At 44.6% G+C, this 19,862-nt stretch overlaps 1 protein-coding gene across 3 annotated transcripts in view; it reads left to right on the top strand.

The window, feature by feature from the left end:
* Positions 1-19,862, top strand: part of RNF38 (ring finger protein 38) — a 415,096-nt gene that overhangs the window by 240,261 nt on the left and 154,973 nt on the right. For all 3 annotated transcript variants that reach the window (XM_073549653.1, XM_073549654.1, XM_073549655.1), the window contains exon 2: positions 16,728-16,798. In XM_073549653.1, coding sequence (XP_073405754.1) covers positions 16,728-16,798 — 71 coding nt within the window. The remainder of the gene's footprint in view (positions 1-16,727; positions 16,799-19,862) is intronic.

Raw genomic sequence — 19,862 nt, 5'->3', positions numbered from 1 at the left:
TTTGAGCAGCAAATATCCAGAAATTGTATCCAAGTGTGATCTCGAATCAAGTATTTCTCTGCAGAATACATATTATTAAATTCTATTTGCCCCTGCGTATATACAAATAACACCAAAATTACTGGTTGACTTTTGAGTGATTTCCTTTTATGTTTTTCAATGCAGAGAGGTTCTTAAATTCAAGAGGCCTCAGATGATCTTGGGCTCTGAGTGGGTTTAAAATAAAAATTTCTAAAGCGACGTTTGCTGGATTTTGGCCCAGAATAGACTACATTTCTAGATTCCAGAAGCATTCAGATGTACTGCAGAATTAAAAAAAATGGTTCTATGGTATCAAATAAATCTGTCAGAATTTATATTATTAAATATCATTGATTTCATGATGTTGCACCCTGATATGTGATTACATTAGCAGTCTACCTCCACATAACATTTCCGTACAGAGTATCCCTCACGGTTTAGTTTGACTTAATTCCCCTTTACTTTTGTTCCTCCCATGACCTGTATGGTGACCCATGCCCTGAAAAAAAAGAGAACCAAGTAGGCCCTAAGAACAATAGGTACCGGTAGTCACATGGAAACTAATCCAATAATAAGAAAAAAGATCCCTGTAGAAAATGTATAAACATAATTAATCTTTATTGAATAGCAACAAGAAGAAAATGTAAAACCATTAGAAACAAAAATGGGGAATAGTAGTGACTCGGAAAAAACAATGACAACACACGATATTCAGTTACATATATGAAATATATAGTTATCTATTCGTGACAGTAAAAGAAGAAAAAAAAAGAGCACAATGGTAGCCTGGATACTCCTCAACAAACAGTGAGACCCTGGTAAACACTGACCAATAGTGCTACCTGGCAAATAGACGTTCTCCCATAAAGGTGATATCCACATAAACTATTACCAATGCCTATGTGTTAAACACGTTTATGCAATAATAATACTAGTGTGCATATACTTTTACCAAAAAGGAATCAAGTCTACATGTCACAAAAATAATAAAAAATATATAAACATCATATTTGGTTGTGGGATATATATAGATCATTATAGATATACTTTAAAAGGTGCCTAATGCATAAAGATCCTACCACTACAGTGGGGGAAATAAGTACTGTAACTTGATCCCTTGCTGATTTTGTAAGTTTGCCCACTTAACAATGAGAGATAGAATATCAAAGGCAAAAAACTATGCTTTCATCACGATATTGCCAAACAAAAAGTGGAATAAAATGCACTAAAAAAAGGAGAATAAAAATAAACATGATACCGCTGAAAGCGTAATCTTGTCCCGCAAAAAACAAGCCATCACACACCCCCATCTGCAGAAAAATAAAAAATTTATAGCTCTGAGAATAAAGTGATGCAAAAATAAATACTTTTTTCTATAAAATAGTTTTTATTGTGTAAAAGCGCCAAAAGATAAAAAACTATATAAATGTGGTATCGCTGTAATCGTACTGACCCGAAGAATAAACATTTCTGAATTGCTGTTTTTTGTTCATTCTGCCTAACAAAAATCAAAATAGAAACTGATCAAAAAATTTAATGTGCCCAAAAATGGCAGCAATAAAAACGTCAACTTGTCAGGTGAAAAACAAGCCCTCACATAACTCTATCGGACGAAATATGGCAAAATTATAGCTCCCAAAATATAGCGTTGAAAAAACTAGTATCTTTTAGTGTGTGTCAGCAGCTAAACATAAAAAAAGATATAAATCTGGTATCTCTGTAATTGCACTGACTCGAAGAATAAAGTCATCTAATCACATACCATACGAGGAATGGCGTAAAAAATGAATAAAATCAATTCTTCAACCTCTATTGATTTGTTCATTCTGCCTCCCAAAGAACACAGAGGCTCGGCGCACATCTATCCTGCGCTGTTGTGAATTCTCTCTCTGGCTTCCCTCTGGTGATTACTGAAGATAGTGGAGCTGGTCAGATTGAGAGTTCTCTTTCTGGGCTCCCTTGACAGAGGCTTGCCACCTGATAATGAGGAAGACGATTGGAGATCTGGGGTTTCTGATTGGGATTTAAGACAGCTGACTCCCTCTATCCCTGCTGGTGAATTTCTTCTTGTGCCTCCTGAGGTCTGATGTCTCCTGCTCTTTCCCTGCATGTTCAGCTAAGTGGTTCATTTGCTATTCTGTTTGCATTTGATCTGGTTTTGTTTATCTCTGCTTTGTGCGGGTCAGCTAGCTCCGGCTGGGGCTGTGCTGAATCACCGCCCATATATTACTGCATGTGCCAGTTTGTTTTGTCCCCTTTTATATTGGTCTCTTTTTGCTTTGCTTTCAGAATATACCAGAGTGCTGATTAGTGGTGGCAAAGTCGTGCGACTTCAGTGTTTTTGTGCATCAGATGTGTTGGACTTTCTGCAGGGTTTTTTGCATGATTGTAGACAGTGTCTTTCCTGTCCTGTCTAGTCAGTGTGGGCCCCATCGTTTGCTCAGTCTATTTTTCTGCCTTCGTTTGTGTTTTCATCTTGTCTCACCGACAATATATGTTTGGGGGCTATCTATTCCTTTGGGGTCTGCTCCGGGGCAGTTTAGATTTCCCCTTTCTTGCTTTAGGCTTAGTTAGCTCTCCGGCTGTGTCGAGGCATCTAGGATCATCGTAAGTACGCTCCAAGGCTACTGCTAGTTGTGTGGACAGGATCAGGGGTCTGAATCCGCTTAGTTACCAACCTCTCTGGTTTTCCGTGGCTTAGCCTGGGCCAGCTACCCCCCTCGGTGACCCATTCATAACACTGCTCTGCACTTACACTGGGGTTTCCATTTAAATTTCTGAAATACGTGATTCAGACGGAACCCCTGGTGGAAGATTCCATATATTGGAGCAAATGAAGGCACTGTGGACACCATCTGGCCTATGAACCGGCGGTGTCCATCTTTTTAGGCGTGCATATAAATGCAGTCGGCCAAAGTTTTTCTGAAAAGGACAACATTGAACAGAGGCCAGACTGAGTACAGAGTAACTCTGCTGCCTCATTATAGGTAGTGGATCCCTCAGAGGTTTTATCTGAATCACGTCACTCAGATATTTAGATGGAAACACGAATGTAAGTGTTCAGTGCAGTGAGCTGGAAAAATGTGATCTCAAACGTTCTCATGCATTATATAAAATGATCCCAATGAATGCTTCAACTCAGTCCACAAAAAACGAAAGTCCCACTCAGATCTGTCATCTGTTAATGGAAATATAGGGGGCTTTCATGTTACTGGTAGTATAAAGGCTTTGGAAAAGCAAAATGACTCCTCACCCTCCAAAAGAAATTCAGCAAATTCTGCACTTCTAAATCCAAACACCCCCTTCCCCCTGAACCCCAGTGTGCCTAAACCACATATAGCGACCACATGTTTGACATTTCTGTAGCAATGACAGCCCGCCTAGTTTATGGGTGCGTGTCTTCAGAAGCATAAGATGGGCATAATGTAGTGGTCACTACAGTTGAGCGACTTTTGTTTTTTTATGGTCGAGTTTCGTTTCGTGAAACCCGACTTTTTCAAAAGTCGGGTCGAGCAAGATCGGCCGATTATAGGGAAAAGTCGGGGTCGTCCCGAAACACGAAACCCAATGTAAGTCAATGGGGAATAAAAGTCGGCAGTGAGAGGAGGACAGGAAACACACCTACAGTGCTCATTTGAATGCCAAAAGCATCAATTATTCTTACTTAAGCTGGTCAACCTTAATTAACTTCATAATACAAGTTACGCACTGAAAAATGGGGGTTATTTGGCTAAAGTTGTGGGGGGGGTAGGGCTGGCTCCAGGTTTTCATGTGCCCTGGGCGAAAGAGCGCCCCTTTAACACATACCACAACTCATCATGCTCCGATACGGCAGAGAAATAGCGGTATAGTACAATGAAAAATACTTCACTTTTTACATCTCATGACGAGGCCCATCTATTTCTCCATACAGAATCATTGGTCCCATATAATGTTTGAAACAGTATATGATGCGCTCCACATAATGCTACAGTATATGTTGGTCCCCATGGATGAAGCTCCACTGTCTTATGGGCCCAAATAATGCTCCAAACATAATGGGCCCCATTTCTAATGCTCTAGTGTATAATGGGCCCTGTAAATGCTGCTCCAGTGTCTGATGTCCACCTTTGGAATGTTCCAGTGTATGGTGGGCCCCATTTGTCATTCTCCAGAGTATAGTGCTCCCCAAAAATTGCTGTCCCAACATTGAAAACAATCAAATAAGTCTCCTCGCTAGGGAATCCCTGTACTAGTCTGGACTCCTCGTCGTCCCCATCTTCCATCTCACTGCACAGTATTTCAACCTTGCAAGTGCTGTGATCCTGAGCAAGCAGGGGGGGCCCACTCGTTGGCGACGGCACTGGCACAGGGCCCCTGATAGTACGGTGGTGTGTCTGATGGCGGGTGGGCCGAACCTGCACTTTCATCTGCAGCTTCCTCTTTGTCACCGTGTAAGATGGAACTGTATATGGGAAGGGTAACCTGAGTTTCATCAGGGTCAGATTCAGGCCGGGTAGCGTGCGAGGGGATGTAGTGGTCTGGGTCAATGTACCAGCAGATTCATCGAGCAGTGGCTGGGCATCAGTGCACTTGTGTCGCCCCCAGGAGTACGGTCGCCACAGTGGCATTACCTTCCTCCTAGGGAGTGTGATGTCATGCTTGGGAGCAACGAAGGATCTCTCTAGCAGGTTAACTGATTGGGCGGCGTTATTCCCACGAGTCATGACCCTCCAAACAGCGTTCATGAAGGCAAAGTGTTTGTTTTACGTGGGCAGTATGGTTGCAAAGCTGAACCTTAAAGGAATGTCCAGAAGGGCACCACCAAGAGTGGAGCCTACGGCGTAATTTGACTCAACACGGGCAACCTCAACCATGCCAGCTACAGAACAGATGCACACATTGCAAGCTTAATTCCGTTAACGAACGAGACTCCGTCATGCCCCGCGGTCTGAGTCCGGCTTACTAGAGGGACACGTGAGGCTCTGGCACATGAGATTGGCCAATAACTGGTGTGTCATGCCCTTACATGTCCGTGGCTGCATGTGCGCTACACTGAAAAGGCCAGCGTTTGTCGCTTACAGGTGCAGATAACCCGCTGAACAACGTTAGTGATGGGGATCAGTGATTACAATTATTACTCGCAAACGATGATTTCCCAGTAAGTGCAGGTCAACCGCAGTTCCGGAATTAGGCCTAACCGTCATTCCTGAAAAAATGAAAAACTTACGTGTGCAACCCACAGGTGCTGTAGCTTGCTTAACAGCTCGCCAGCCGTTCTCACGCCCAGTATGGATTACACGTGATTGCACAAAGGTGAGAAAGGGTACCGTATCCCCGGATAACATGTATGGATAGCGTACACATTCAAAAGATATGTCTATACATCAGGAGGCAGGCTCAGACGGTGTTAGGCCCAGTATGGCTTGCACGTGATTGCACAAAGGTGAGAAAGGGTACCGTATCCCCGGATAACATGTATGGATAGCGTACACATTCAAAAGATATGTCTATACATCAGGAGGCAGGCTCAGACGGTGTTAGGCCCAGTATGGCTTGCAAGTGATTGCACAAAGGTGAGAAAGGGTACCGTATCCCCGGATAACATGTATGGATAGCGTACACATTCAAAAGATATGTCTATACATCAGGAGGCAGGCTCAGACGGTGTTAGGCCCAGTATGGCTTGCAAGTGATTGCACAAAGGTGAGAAAGGGTACCGTATCCCTGGATAACATGTATGGATAGCGTACACATTCAAAAGATATGTCTATACATCAGGAGGCAGGCTCAGACGGTGTTAGGCCCAGTATGGCTTGCACGTGATTGCACAAAGGTGAGAAAGGGTACCGTATCCCCGGATAACATGTATGGATAGCGTACACATTCAAAAGATATGTCTATACATCAGGAGGCAGGCTCAGACGGTGTCAGGCACAGTATGGATTTGACGGCACAGACTACACAGCGGAGGAGCAGGGAGAGGTAAAGATTGCAAATGCTGGGGCCCTGCCCAAGCAAGGGGGGCCACTCGTGGGCGTCGGTACTGGCACTGGGCCCCTCATAGTACGGCGGTGTGTCTGACGGCGGGTGTGCACCACCACCATCAGAGACACTTGATTGCACTATGAGGGACCCTGTGCCAGTGCCCGTGCCCAAGAGTCGGCCTACCCACCTGTCCAGGGCAACGGCACTCGCACGGTGTCGTGCGCTAGGTGGTGACCCCGGCCATGGGGGGGGGAGGCAGCACAGTTAGGGAGTTTTAGAAAGCGGCATATGTTGATATTGGACATTCAGCTGATGCAAAAGGCGAAATAGGTCAAGTCCCAGGAAGAGGTGGACCAAAGCAAGCCATTTTTCTGTCACCCTATGTGTCATCAGGGGAAGGTGGGACAAAATCCTTGGAAACCCATGCATGGTTCATTTTAATGAAGGTTAGATCATCCACATTTTGGGTTGACAGACAGGTCCTTTTTTCTGTCAGGATTGATCCAGCTGCACTGAAGACTCTTTCCGATAGCACACTTGCAGCTGGGCAAGCGAGCACCTGTGTAAGGCATATTGTGCCAATTCAGGCCAGGTGTCCAGTTTAGCGGCCCAATAGTCAAAGAGGAATGACCTGTGTGGGAGAACATCGATATGGGAGGAAAAGTAGTTTGTAACCATAGTTGACAACTGCTGTCTCCTGTCACTTTCCATCGATGCTGTATTACCAGTTGTGTGAGCGGTATTTGAAAAATCAGTCCACAACATTGTCATGAAACCCCTGTCTCCAACGCCACTTCTGCTGTGTGCACCATGAACACCTCTGCCAAGCTGCCCCCGGCCCGTACGGCTCGTGTGAGAACCATCACCGCTGCTGTGTGCTGGGAATGCCTCAAGCAACCGATTTACCAGAGTTGCTTGTTTATTAGCCAATATTAGGTCAAGGTTCTCCTGTGGCATGATGTTTTGTAATTTGCCTTTATAGCGTGGATCCAGGATGCTGGCCAACCAGTAGTCGTCATCGTTCATCATTTTGGCAATGCGGGGGTCCCCTTTTAGGATCCGCAAGGCATAATCTGACATGTGGGCCAATGTTCCCGGTGTCAATGATGCACTGCGAGTGCTGGTTGGAGGAGCACTTTCTGGCAAATCCACATCCCTCCAGTCACGCACAAACCCTGTACCAGACCTTGCCATGCCAACATTTTCACTTGCCCCACGAGATGCATCCTCCTCCCCTAAGTAATCATCCCCATCATCATCCTCCTCCTCCTCTTCTTCCTCCAACTCGTCCAGGAGAGGTCCCTGAGCAGACAATGGCAGAATGTCATCAACGAATCCCTCCACCTCTTCCTCCTCGTCAACATTGGCTGCAGACGCCTGCTCCTTAAGGTGCGTCAAAGTTTGCATGAGCAGACTCATAAGTGGGATGCTCATGCTTAGGATGGCGTCGTCTGCGCTTACCAGCCGTGTGCATTCCTCAAAACACTGAAGGACTTTACAGAGGTCTTTCAGCTTCGACCACTGCACACCTGTCAACTCCATGTCTCCTCTCAAAGTGCCTGGCCGTGTATCCTCCCACAAATGCATTATGGCCTGCCTCTGCTCGCACAGCCGCTCCACCATGTGCAGGGTGGAGTTCCACCTTGTTGCAATGTCGATAATGAGGTGATGGTTGGGATGGTGGAGCAATCGCTGCAGCTTCTGCATACGAACGGAGTGTACAGGCGACCGGCGGATGTGCGCGCACAGTCTTCGCACCTTATGGAGCAGGGCTGTTAACTCCGGATAATTTTTGAGGAAGCACTGCAACACCAGGTTCAAGGTGTGAGCCAAGCAAGGTATGTGGCTGAGTTTTGAAAGGGCTATGGCTGCCACAAACTTACGGCCGTTATCACTAACTACCTTGCCTGTCTCAAGATGTACACTGCCCAGCCGTGACTCAGTTTGTCGCTTCAAGTACTCGGCCAGCACCTCGGCGGTGTGTCTGTCGCCCAAACACATCATCTGCAACACAGCCTGCTGACGCTTTCCACTAGCTGCTCGATAGGGGGACACCTCGTGTGCAACAGTGGCAGCTGCAGATGGAGTGCTCGTACGACTGCGCTCTGTGGACGAGCTTTCGCTTCTGGAGGAGGAGGAGGAGGGTGGAACGCCTGCAGCCAACTGTTTCCTATACCATGGGCTAGGCAGCACTGTCCCACCACCGCTGTCCCCTGTGGACCCTGCATCCACCACATTAACCCAGTGCGCAGTGATGGACACCTAACGGCCCTGGCCATGCCGACTGGACCATGCATCAGTTGTGAGGTGCACCTTTCCACTCACTGACTGCTTGAGTGCATGGACAATGCGGTCTTTCACATGATGGTGGAGGGCTGGGATGGCTTTGCGAGAGAAGAAGTGGCGACTGGGTAGGTCATAGCGTGGTACTGCATAGGCCATGAGTTCGCGGAAAGCTGCGCTTTCCACCAACCGATAGGGCATCATCTCAAACGAGATTAGTTTGGCAATGTGGGCGTTCAAACCCAGTGTACGCGGATGAGAGACTGAGTACTTTCTTGACCTACTCATAGTGTCTGGGAGGGTGAGCTGGACTTGAGAGCTGCATATGGTGGAAGTAGCGGTGGACAGGGCGGACTGAGAGAGGGTTGATGATGGTGATGGAGTTGGTGTTCTTTCTGATGGCCTAGATTCAGTATTTCGTTGATATAACAGTGGGATTCCCTGACTGCTGTGGCCTTGCAACGACACCTCAACATTTGCTGTTGTGCTAACCAGTGGGCTTACAGTGGGGGAGACAATGCAGCGTTGCTGACTACCTTCTTTGTGATCAGTTGCACATGTGGCACATGAGGTTTGGTGTTGTGTCCACGCTTGCAAGTGCATGCTGGTTAAATGTCTAAGCATGCAACTGGTATTCAAATTTTTCATATTTTTCCCTCGGCTAAAGGTCTTTGCGCACTTCTTACAGATAACCTTGGCCTGATCATGAGGATTTTGTTCAAAAAAGTGCCACACTGCACTCTTCCTACTTTGGCAGACATTTTGCGGCCTAGCACGCTGTGATCTTTTGACCCTCTGGACAAGCTGTCCAGCAACTCTTTTCAATTTTGGAACCTGTCTTTGGAGTGCTCCGGGCCTGCCAGATAACAGCTGTTGCGATGTCGATGTCTGCTGTGGATGCTCCTCATCTGAGCTATTGGAAGCAGCACCCTCTTCCCCCAATGGATGCCAATCTGGGTCAACAACTGGGTCATCCATCACCTCCTCTTCAATGTCATGTGCACCTTCCTCTGTGTCACCGTATATGGTGGTATAGTGTGCGGGAAGGGGCACCTGAGTCTCATCAGGGTCAGAATCTGGCTCTGTGCACTGCGAGGACAATGTAGTGCTCTGAGTGAATGTACCAGCAGAATCATCTATCAGCGGCTGTGCATCAGTGCACTCCATGTCAGATTCATCTTGGCCTGGGTAATTCACCATTTCACTTGATAATCCAGGCATGGTATGTGAAAACAGCTCCATGGAGTAATCAGTAGTATGGCCTGCGTCATCCTTCAATCTTGGCTGGGGTGAAGGACACAAGGAAAGGTGTGGTTCATGAACATGAGCCTCCAATGATGACTCAGTGCTTTTACTTTTTACAACTTCAGAAGAGGAGGCGATAGAGCTGGAGGCTGAGTCAGCAATGTAAGACAAAACTTTTTCCTGATGCTCTGGCGTTAAAAGCGGTTTGCCAACTCCTAGAAAACTAAGCCTTCGAAGCCTTATGGAGCCAGACGATGACGCAGGCTCAACACCTCCTGCATTCGGTCCTATTTTGCTTTTGCCACTACCATCAGATCCACCACCAACACCATCATTACCAGCTGCCAACCCCCGCCCAATTCCACGGCCTCTTCCACCAGCCTTCCTCATTTTTGGTAGAAATGTAGACAAAATCCAACAAACTATATAGTAATGTAAAACAAGGTACAAGGTGTCTATAGGACAGGGGAGATTTAGATTTTCTGCAGACACTTGTGGACACTGGACACTTGGATTGTGTGAGGCCCACTGAATATCAGAGCGCTATGTCACAGGCTCGATGGCACAGGTGTGAAAAAAGTGACTACAGGATAAGGGAGATTTTGAATTTCTGCAGACACTTGTGGACACTTGACACTTTTGGATTGTGTGAGGCCCACTGAATATCAGAGCGCTATGGCACAGGTGTGAAAAAAGTGACTACAGGATAAGGGAGATTTTGAATTTCTGCAGACACTTGTGGACACTGGACACTTTTGGATTGTGTGAGGCCCACTGAATATCAGAGCGCTATGTCACAGGCTCGATGGCACAGGTGTGAAAAAAGTGACTACAGGATAAGGGAGATTTTGAATTTCTGCAGACACTTGTGGACACTGGACACTTTTGGATTGTGTGAGGCCCACTGAATATCAGAGCGCTATGTCACAGGCTCGATGGCACAGGTGTGAAAAAAGTGAATTGTAGAATTGGGCAGAATAGGAATCTCCCTAGAGTGTAGGTCTGTAAGAACGGAACAAGTCCTCCACTTATCCTTCCACAGTGACACACAGATAGCTTCACTGTGGCTGTGATAACAGCCATTACACGGTACTGTGTGAGGAGCGTACACCGCTGTATGGTGTGAATAAATGCACGCTCAGTACCTCAGCAGGACAAAAAAAAAAATTGGGATTGCTTTTAAAAAAGAAGTTTGCAGAGCAGTGGGGAAACAGCAATGCATCTGTCAGGAAGCCTTAGAAGGCAGCCTAACAACCAACACCGCTGATCCACCACAATATAGCCTCCCCTTGCACTGCACACACAGTGACTGGTGTGTTGCACAGGCAAAAACACTAGCAGCAGAAGCAGTTTTTTTTTCTTCTTCCCTGCCTAACACTCTCCCTACAGAATCAGCAACCTCTCCCTATGCTAAGATCGGCAGAAGTAAGATGGCGGTCGGCGTGCATGCCCTTTTATAACCCCCTGTGACGCCCACCAAAGCAAGCCAATCACTTGCATGCCCTTCTGAAAGATGGTGGAGACCCCTGCCTATGTCATCACGTTGCCCACAGTGTCCGTGGATCATGATTGGCTGAAAAAGAGCGCTAAACAAACTTTTGAAACGCGACTTTGGCGCGTAAGTCGTCGACCTCGTGGCCGACCTCATCCTAGGGTCGGGTTTCGTTTCATGAAACCCGACTTTGCCAAAAGTCGGAGACTTTTGAAATTGTTCGACCCGTTTCGCTCAACTCTAGTGGTCACTATAAGGTACTGGACACTGCAGCGTACTGGTCACTACAATGGCAATTTGCAATTTTCACTCAGCAAGATCTACTACTCCTTGTTTCTGGAAAACACCCATGGAGTCAAAATCATCACTATACCTGTAGATAAATTCCCAAAGGGGTATAATTTCCAAAATGGGGTTACTTGAGGGAGGGATTCTGCTCTTCTGGCCCTTAGGGGCTCTGTATATGGAGTCCACAAACTATACTAGGAAAATCTGCTCGCCAGGAGGCAAATAGCGCTTTGTTCCTCCTGAGTCTCTCCATATGGCTAAGCAGTACTACACAGTTCACATATGTGGGGTTTCTATTGTTCTGGCATCTCCGGAGCTCTGCCAATGTGACATGTCACCCTCAAACCATTCCAACAAAATCTGAACTCCAATATGACGCCTCTTCCCTTGTTACCTTTGCACTGTGCCTGCATCGGCATTTTTTATTGTCTGTGCGGGCGGGTGTAGCCACATCGCTTGCTGCTTGGCTCTGCCTATTTTGGTGGTGTTGAGTCAAAGTGGCAAAAAGCTTTGATGAATCGGCCCCTTAGACTTTCTGCTCTGCTAGACCCTGTATTCACTCAGCAAAGAATTGTAAAATCCGATTCAGTAAGAGTCGATTGGTGCTCGTTTAGTTCTATTTCCATGGAGCAACCATTGATACTATGAACAAACAATTGTTAGTGCAATCGTTATCATACAGTTTTGTTATTATAGGCAGAACATCCCAAACTAGGATTTTAATTTCCACATAAAAGTTGCAATCAAATGACACAAGATTTGTGCATGGACCAACAGTGGGGTGCGACTAACATTCATTAGCCAACATTATTGGGCCATGTAAAAGACCCTTTAGCTGTTCAGATTGACTGGCAATGCATCGGTTGAGATGTTCATTGCATTCTATACATACGGAGGGGCAAAACCCTTTTAATAGTAGTATTAAAGCTTTTGTTGGACAGTTGTAGACAAGATACTTTTGTTATAAAAAAAAGTCAGTGACATTCACAAATGTCACACAACATATTGTTACAGGTCTCCGAAGAATGTCCAGCAAATCATGGTCTGCTAGAAAGGTCATGGACAATGCTTAGGCTACTGTAATATGTTCTTTAAACAGATGTTCTATGAGAGTTGAAATTCAAGTGATTTATTTGAGGGACTTTTTAATGTTCACTCATTGCATGTTCATCTTTCGAAAATGGATACAAAGGACATTAAATGCTATACTTTTATTTAATCATTGTATTTGTTTATACTGGATCCATGTACTGTTAGATGTCATATTTCTTTTACAGTTTGATTTGGAAAACCTCTATTAATTGATATTGATTTCCATGAGGAGTTAACAGTAGAAAACTGTAATGGAGTTATGTTTTTTAATAGCCTGGCTATCAAAACTTTCATGTACAGACTTTACATAAGTCACTCTTGGCATTTACCCTTTGGCCACTAAACATGGATCTGAATTTATGCAGGGTTCCCTATGTTATGCACGTGACGTGGCTGCAACCTACAGAAAGAAGGGTCGTACAGGCAGGTTTTTACCGGGAGATGAAAGTCACAGACAAAATCGGGAAACAGTCAGGTAGCCAAAATACAAGTCAAGGTCAGGAACTGTACACCAGAAAATACAGGATAATAGGAATAGAGAAGCATCCGGCCAAGGTAGTTACAAACTATAACCAGCAGCTAGAAGTAGCTGCTGGGGGTTAAATTACGGAGTGGCACCGCTCAAGGCTCATAGTAGAGAGTTAATTACAACAGATAATTGGCACCCTGCATCAAGACTTGGACTTCCTATCTAGGAGGAACACAAGTCCCAGACAGACTAATGTATAACAGCACCACCTAGCGGCAAAGTTTGCAGGAGAGGGTTCAGACACAGACGCAACAATAACAATGTGTCTGATCAGTGTTCTTGTACTGTAGAGTTCAGTAGGGTTTTATCTGTAAATGATAAAGATTCCCACTTTCATTCTTTACTTTCTACAACAGAAGTTGGCAGGAGGCCATAATTGCTTGCATTGTCACTATTGGAATAATCTTAAGGCCCCCGTCACACACAGTGAGATCGCCAGCGAGATCGCAGATTTTGTGACGCCACAGCGATATCGCTGTGTGTGACATGTATCAGCGACCGGCCCCCCTGCCGGGTATCGCTGATCGCGCTGGAACGTCGTGGGTCGTTTTTTGATCGTTGGTCTCCCGCTGGCCAGCGCGCATCGCTGCATGTGACAGCGAGAGACCAACGATCAGCGACGCTGGGAGCTGGTTTCTAATGTAAACAGCGGGTATCTAAGAGCCACGCGGCTCTTAGATACCCGCTGTTTACCTTAGATACCAGCTTGCTCGCTGGTGGGTCTGTCTATGTGACAGCTCACCAGCGATAAGCTAACTATGTCCCAGCGATCCCATCTACATCGGATCGTTGGTTGGATCGCTGGGACATTGATGCATGTAACGGGGCCTTTACAGTGGCGAAAATAAGTATTTGATACACTGTCGATTTTGGAAGTTTTCTCACCTACAATGTATTTTTTAACGTAGGTACACTTCAACGGTGTAAGACAGAATCTAAAAAAAATCCAGAAAATCACATTGTATGATTTGTACATAATTCATTTGCATTTTATTGCATTAAATAAGTATTGACTGCAATAGAAAAACTTAACTTAATATTTGGTAAAGAAACCTTTGTTAGCAAATACAGAGGTCAGACATTTCTTGTAGTTCTTGCCCAAGTTTGCACACACTACAGCAGGGATTTTGACCCACTCCTCCACACAGCTCTTCTCCAGATCTTTCAGGTTTCTGGACTGTCGCTGGGCAACATTGAGTTTCCGCTCCCTACAAAGATTTTCTATTGGGTTTCATTCTGGAGACTGGCTAGGCCACTCCAGGACCTTGAAATGCTTCTTACGGAATTAATCCTCAGTTGCCCTGGCTGTGTGCTTTGGGTCATTGTCAAGCTGGAAGACTCAGCCATGACCCATCTTCAATGATCTTATTGAGGGAAGGAGATTGTTGGCCAAAATCTTGCTATAAATTACCCCATCCATCCTCCCTTCAATACGGTGCAGTCATCTATTCCCCTTTACAGAAAAGCACCCGCAAAGTTTGATGTTTCCCCACCATGCTTCATGGTTGGGATGATATTCTTAGGGTTGTTATTATCCTTCTTCCTCCAAACATGAGGAAGAGCGGAGTTGATACCAAAAAGTTCTATTTTGGTCTCATCTGACCACATGACCTTCTCCCATGCGTCCTCTGGAACATAGAGATGGTCACTGTTGGACTTAAGATGAGCCTGGACATGTGCTGGCGTGAGCAGGGGACCTTGCATGCCCTGCAGGATTTTAATCCATAACAGTTTAGTGTGCTACTAACTAATGGTACTGTTTGAGACTGTGGTCACAGCTCTCTTTAGGTCATTGACAAGGCCATCCTGTGCAGTTCTGGGCTGATTCCTGACCTTTCTCAGAATCATCCTTACCCCACGAGGCGAGATCTTGCATGGAGCTCCAGACCAAGGAAGATTGTCAGTCATCTTGTGTTCCATTTTCTAACAATTGTTGCCTTTTCACCAAGCTGCTTGCCTATTGTTCTGTAGTCCATCCCAGCCTTGTGGAGGCCTACAATTTTATCCCTAATGTCTTTAGACAGCACTTTGGTCTTGGTCATGGTGGAGAGGTTGGAGTGTGATTGATTGTGTGTGGACAGGTGTCTTATATACAGGTAGCAAGTTCAAACAGGTGCAATTAATACAGGTAATGAGTGCAGAGTAGGAGGGCTTCTTAAAGAAAAACTAACAGGTCTGTGAGAGCCAGAATTATTTCTGGTTGGTAGGTGATTAAATACTTATTTCATGCAATAAAATGCAATTTATTTATGTAAAAATCATACAATGTGATTTTCTAGTTTTTATTTTTAGATTGTCTCTCACAGTAGTACCTACCATAAAAATTACAGACCTCTCCATTCTTTGTACTTGGGAAAACTTGCAAAATTGACAGTGTATCAAATACTTTTCCCCACTGTACCTGGTTGATCAAAGTTGCCTACCAAAAGAAACAAATGGACAAAATTGCAAATACTATAATTTTACCGTGCATTGTATTTTGATGTGTACAGACAGGATAACTGAAAATCATTTTCATTGAAATTGTATGGAATAATTCATTGACACGCATCCCAGTGACTATTACTCCTGTATTTTACAGTTGGAACTTTGATCTTAAAGGGAATCTGTCATGTTAAATAAACAATCTGATCTGCCAGCAGAAATCTATAAATCAGGAGGTGCTGAACAGTGTGATATTTATTTTTTCAGGAAAGATTCAGCATAGGGCCACTTGTTGACATGTGTTGCCTGACAGCAATTCTCAGACAAGTCGCGTTACCAAAATGCTATGTGCAACTTGCTGTTGCCAACTATTTTAGAGCTGATATTTGGCTGTGAAAAAAATTATGCACGCAAGTCACAAGCACCTGTCTATGGCAAGTGACTTGCGTGTGACTTGTGACTAGTGGCTGAAAACCAAACACATTTGAAAACATTTCCAACTCTGTTGCAGGCACAGCCGGCACAGGTCGCAGTGCGACACCATTGGAAATCAGTAGATGCGATGTTGCATTGCAGCACTGTGATTTGAGTGGTGCGTGAACCCTAGCCTTAGGCCCCATCCACATTAGTCTCATGTTGTCCGAACCCACCAATATCGATGGGTCCGGCTGATACTCTGATGTATATTGGGACTGATCGTGGTGTGAGACGTTCGTCCAGCTACCAATCTCTATGTTCTCCCAGAGATAGGCTGGCAGAGATGTCTGTTGGTTGCTTTCTCATGGAGAACACAGGAGCACTCAGCCGAATGAGCACTCCTGTGTATCGTAGGGCTGGTTGGGTTGGCTATCAGTCAAATGATCAGCTGAATGATGAGCCAAAGCATCGTTCGACCAACAGCCATCTAATGTGTATGGCCAGCTTTACTTGCATTTCCGTCCTAGAAACTCCTCATTCTATGCATAGATGTTAAGGGGGAGGCCCTAATTAGTGATTGACAGTTATCTTTGTAAGCACACAAGTATAAAGAAGGCTGTCAGTCACAGATTAGCTCCACCTCTCAACTGCTGTTAAACCCAAAATGAGCAGGGATTTCAGTGATCTTAAATGAAAGGTATACTGAATTTTTCCCTACATATCATTTGGTTCAGCTCATCCTGCTAATTACGGTAACACACTGCCCATGTATTGAACGGCATTTCTAAGCTGACATGTTTCCTTTAAATTGACCAGTTTTCATTTCTAATGGAGACATACAAATGAGCATAGTAAAACTAAGTTTGTGACTTCATTTTACTGTGGGTTTAATAGTGTATGCATAGCCACCTTATAAGAGCCATTTGCAACAATGAGTGATATACCTCTTTTATTAATTTTCTTTTGCAGGTCATTTGGGCCCCTCGTTTCAGTGTCAGCCAGTACATCAAGACCACATATGCAACGATGACAGCGAGAAGGTACATGTGCCCTTAAAAGCTCATAAATAACATGACAACCTTTCACACTTTAAAAAGAAATTCAATAATTGCTCATTACTTAAGCAATAACACATGGCGAGAAGTGCATTAAACATTTCAGCGCACAGCCCGGGAGTCTTAGATGCCTTAAGGAGGAAGCTTAACCTTTATTAAAGAATGTTTCTCATGAAATTCAAATATGTGTCTACATATAACCTAATATATTTATTCATGTGCATTGCTGTGTCTAAGGATAAAGGCATTAACAGAAAGTAATTGCAAAGGAGGCACAAAATAAGAAATGCAGCAAACAAAGGTGAAGGTGACATGAATGGATAATTTATAAAAACATAACATGTACTTTACAAAGCCTAGCTCAGAAACATGGTGGGTATATATTTTTGGTGCTGTCTGTATTTATCTTTATTTATTATGCGTACAGTCGACGGGCCCGGTACCGAGTACCCCATGGCCCCTGGGGTCAGATTTCAATGGGGGATGGTGTCACAGTGGCTGTGACCCGGTCCATGGCCCCAGGCGGTCGAATGAAAAATGTTGTTGTTTGGATGTAGTAAAATGGGAAGAAAGTTTATATAAGAATACGTGACGCCACCTGTGGTATTCTGGTCAGAGGTGACCAGCGCTGCTGTGATGTTCCCCTGGGACTGTTGGTGTGATGCAGCTGAGGTGAAAATGGCTCTCCACAGGCAGAGCCGTAGTCCCAGGGCCATTGAGGTTAGTTGACAGATGGTGGGGTAGCGTGGAGGGGTGGATGTAGCTGACAGGAGCTGCCCCCAATACGTCCTTCCACCTGCTCTTCCCCTCAGGGAACTCTCCCAACCGCTTTCAGATCTCCCACTCTTTCTCTAAACTCTGCCCACTCGCTGTCACTCATTGGCTGTTCAAAATCACTCCACTTTCTAAGCTCCTCCCCTTATACCTACCTTCCCCACTAACCCCCAACACCCTTTCCTAGCCAGTCTGGGATGAGGCCATCCTCCCGAAGGGTACACCCAGGTGCCCTAACTAACTAGTGTGTGTGTTGGGTGCAGTGTTAGAAGTGTGGTAAAGTGCCCCCATTTTACCTGGTCGTGAGATACCACACCTCTGGATGAGGTGCAGTACCTCTGTGGCTACGGGACCCGCAGGGGCGCCACACATGTATACCAAAATAATATCAATAAAAACATAATCTTGCCACTCAAACAAGCCCTCACACCGCTCCATTGCCAAAGAGTTACCAGGCTCAGAAAACGGTGACACAAACCAAACTATTTAAAAAAAAAAAATAAAGTATATACTGTATACTATATACTATATATATATAGTATATACAAAATTGATATCTCTATAATTGCACTGACCCGAAGGATAATATTTCTGTTATTTTACAGCACAATGAACACTTTAAACATAAAACTCCCAAACTAAAGGTAAAATTGCATTTTTTTTAACCATTTCACCCACTTGGAATTTTTTTTTCCTATTTTTCTAATACATTGTAGGATAAAATGAATAGTGTCACCCAAAACTACAACTTGTCCCTCAAAAAAGCAAGCTCTTATACAGCATCATTGACAGAGAAATAAAAATAAAGTTATTGTTCTTGGCAGAAGGGGGGGGATAAAATGAAAATGCAATAATGAAAATTGCTTGTGGCAGGGAAGAGATTATATACACCCGATATGTGCATTTAGCTAATTTCTGTCTATCTGTAAATGTCTATCTTTTAATCTAGTCAAAGAGCTATAGGATAGACGAGCGCAAAAATAAGGTCTTATCCGAGAGATATGATAGGTGATATAATCAGATTATACTCACCTGTTCCAACTGTTTAGAAAGCATGTCATATAGAAATCATCTGCAGCAGATCCACAGGTCAGCAAGTGAACATAAGACATCAAAGGATGAAAAGGGGTTAGTGGACAGTTTCCGTGCTTGCTGATGGTTAATGAGACGTATATCCTAAGAGGTAAACGAAATGGTGGTTTATTCTACGCGTTTCAAAGCACAAATGACTTCTTCATCAGGAAAACACCACAAGTATGTTCGATTTGGTTGCTGTCACACAGTAAAAGACGCTTTTTATTGCAAAAACTAGCTTTTTCATCACCTTATTTAGACAGCTATAATTTCCCCATATTTCGTCCTACGGAGTGATGTGAAGGCTTCTTTTTTTGTTCCATTTTCGGGCACATGACATTTTTTAATCACTTTCTATTCCGATTTTTGGGAGGCAGAATTAACAAAAAACAGCAATTCAGAAATTTTTTTTTTTTTATACTGTTCCATGTGTAGTAAAATTGATAAGTCAGCTTTATTCTTCAGGTCAGTACGATTACAGCTAAACGTCATTTAGGCTATGGGTCCATGTAGCGTTTTAAAACGCACAATGAAAACCGGACTCCTTCCCAGAAATTGCGCTGTTTTTTCCGCATGATTTTACCGCGATTCTGTTCGCGATTTTGCCGCGATTTTCTCAAGCACTTTCCAAGCGATTTGAAGCATCGCTTGGAAAGTGATTGACAGGTTGGTCACACTCATCAAACATAGTGTTTGACAAGTGTGACCAGCTTTTTACTATTGAGGCCGCCTATGCGGCATTAATAGTAAAAGATAAAATGTTAAAAATCATAAAAAATAAAAAATCGGGGTATATTTACCTTCCGACGTACCGCGCTGCATTCCCGGGCCACAGCGTTCCCAGTAATGCCTTGCGAGACCTGTGATGACGTTGGTCTCGCGTTACTATAGCGATCTCACGAGACCGCTAGAGTCACGCGAGACTACGTCATCACAGGATCTTGCCGCAAGGCATTATTTTTTATTCTTTTTTTTACAGGGGTATGGTACCCAGGGCCTGGAGGACAGTCTCCTCTCCTCCACACCGTGGGTACCAACCGCACATGAGACGCTTAACTTCGTGCATGGTGGGCATAGCCACATGCGGGAAGTAAGCGATTCTCATGCATTCCTATGGGTGCGTAATCGTGGCAATTCTTTGTGATTCCGCACAAAAGAATGATCATGCTGCGATTTTTTCCACGATGCGATTCCGCCTCTG

Source organism: Dendrobates tinctorius, unplaced genomic scaffold (genome assembly GCF_039654945.1).
Source record: "Dendrobates tinctorius isolate UK_male_01 unplaced genomic scaffold, ASM3965494v1 ptg000160l, whole genome shotgun sequence".
NCBI lineage: Eukaryota > Metazoa > Chordata > Amphibia > Anura > Dendrobatidae > Dendrobates > Dendrobates tinctorius.
This window is presented reverse-complemented; position numbering and strand designations above follow the sequence as displayed.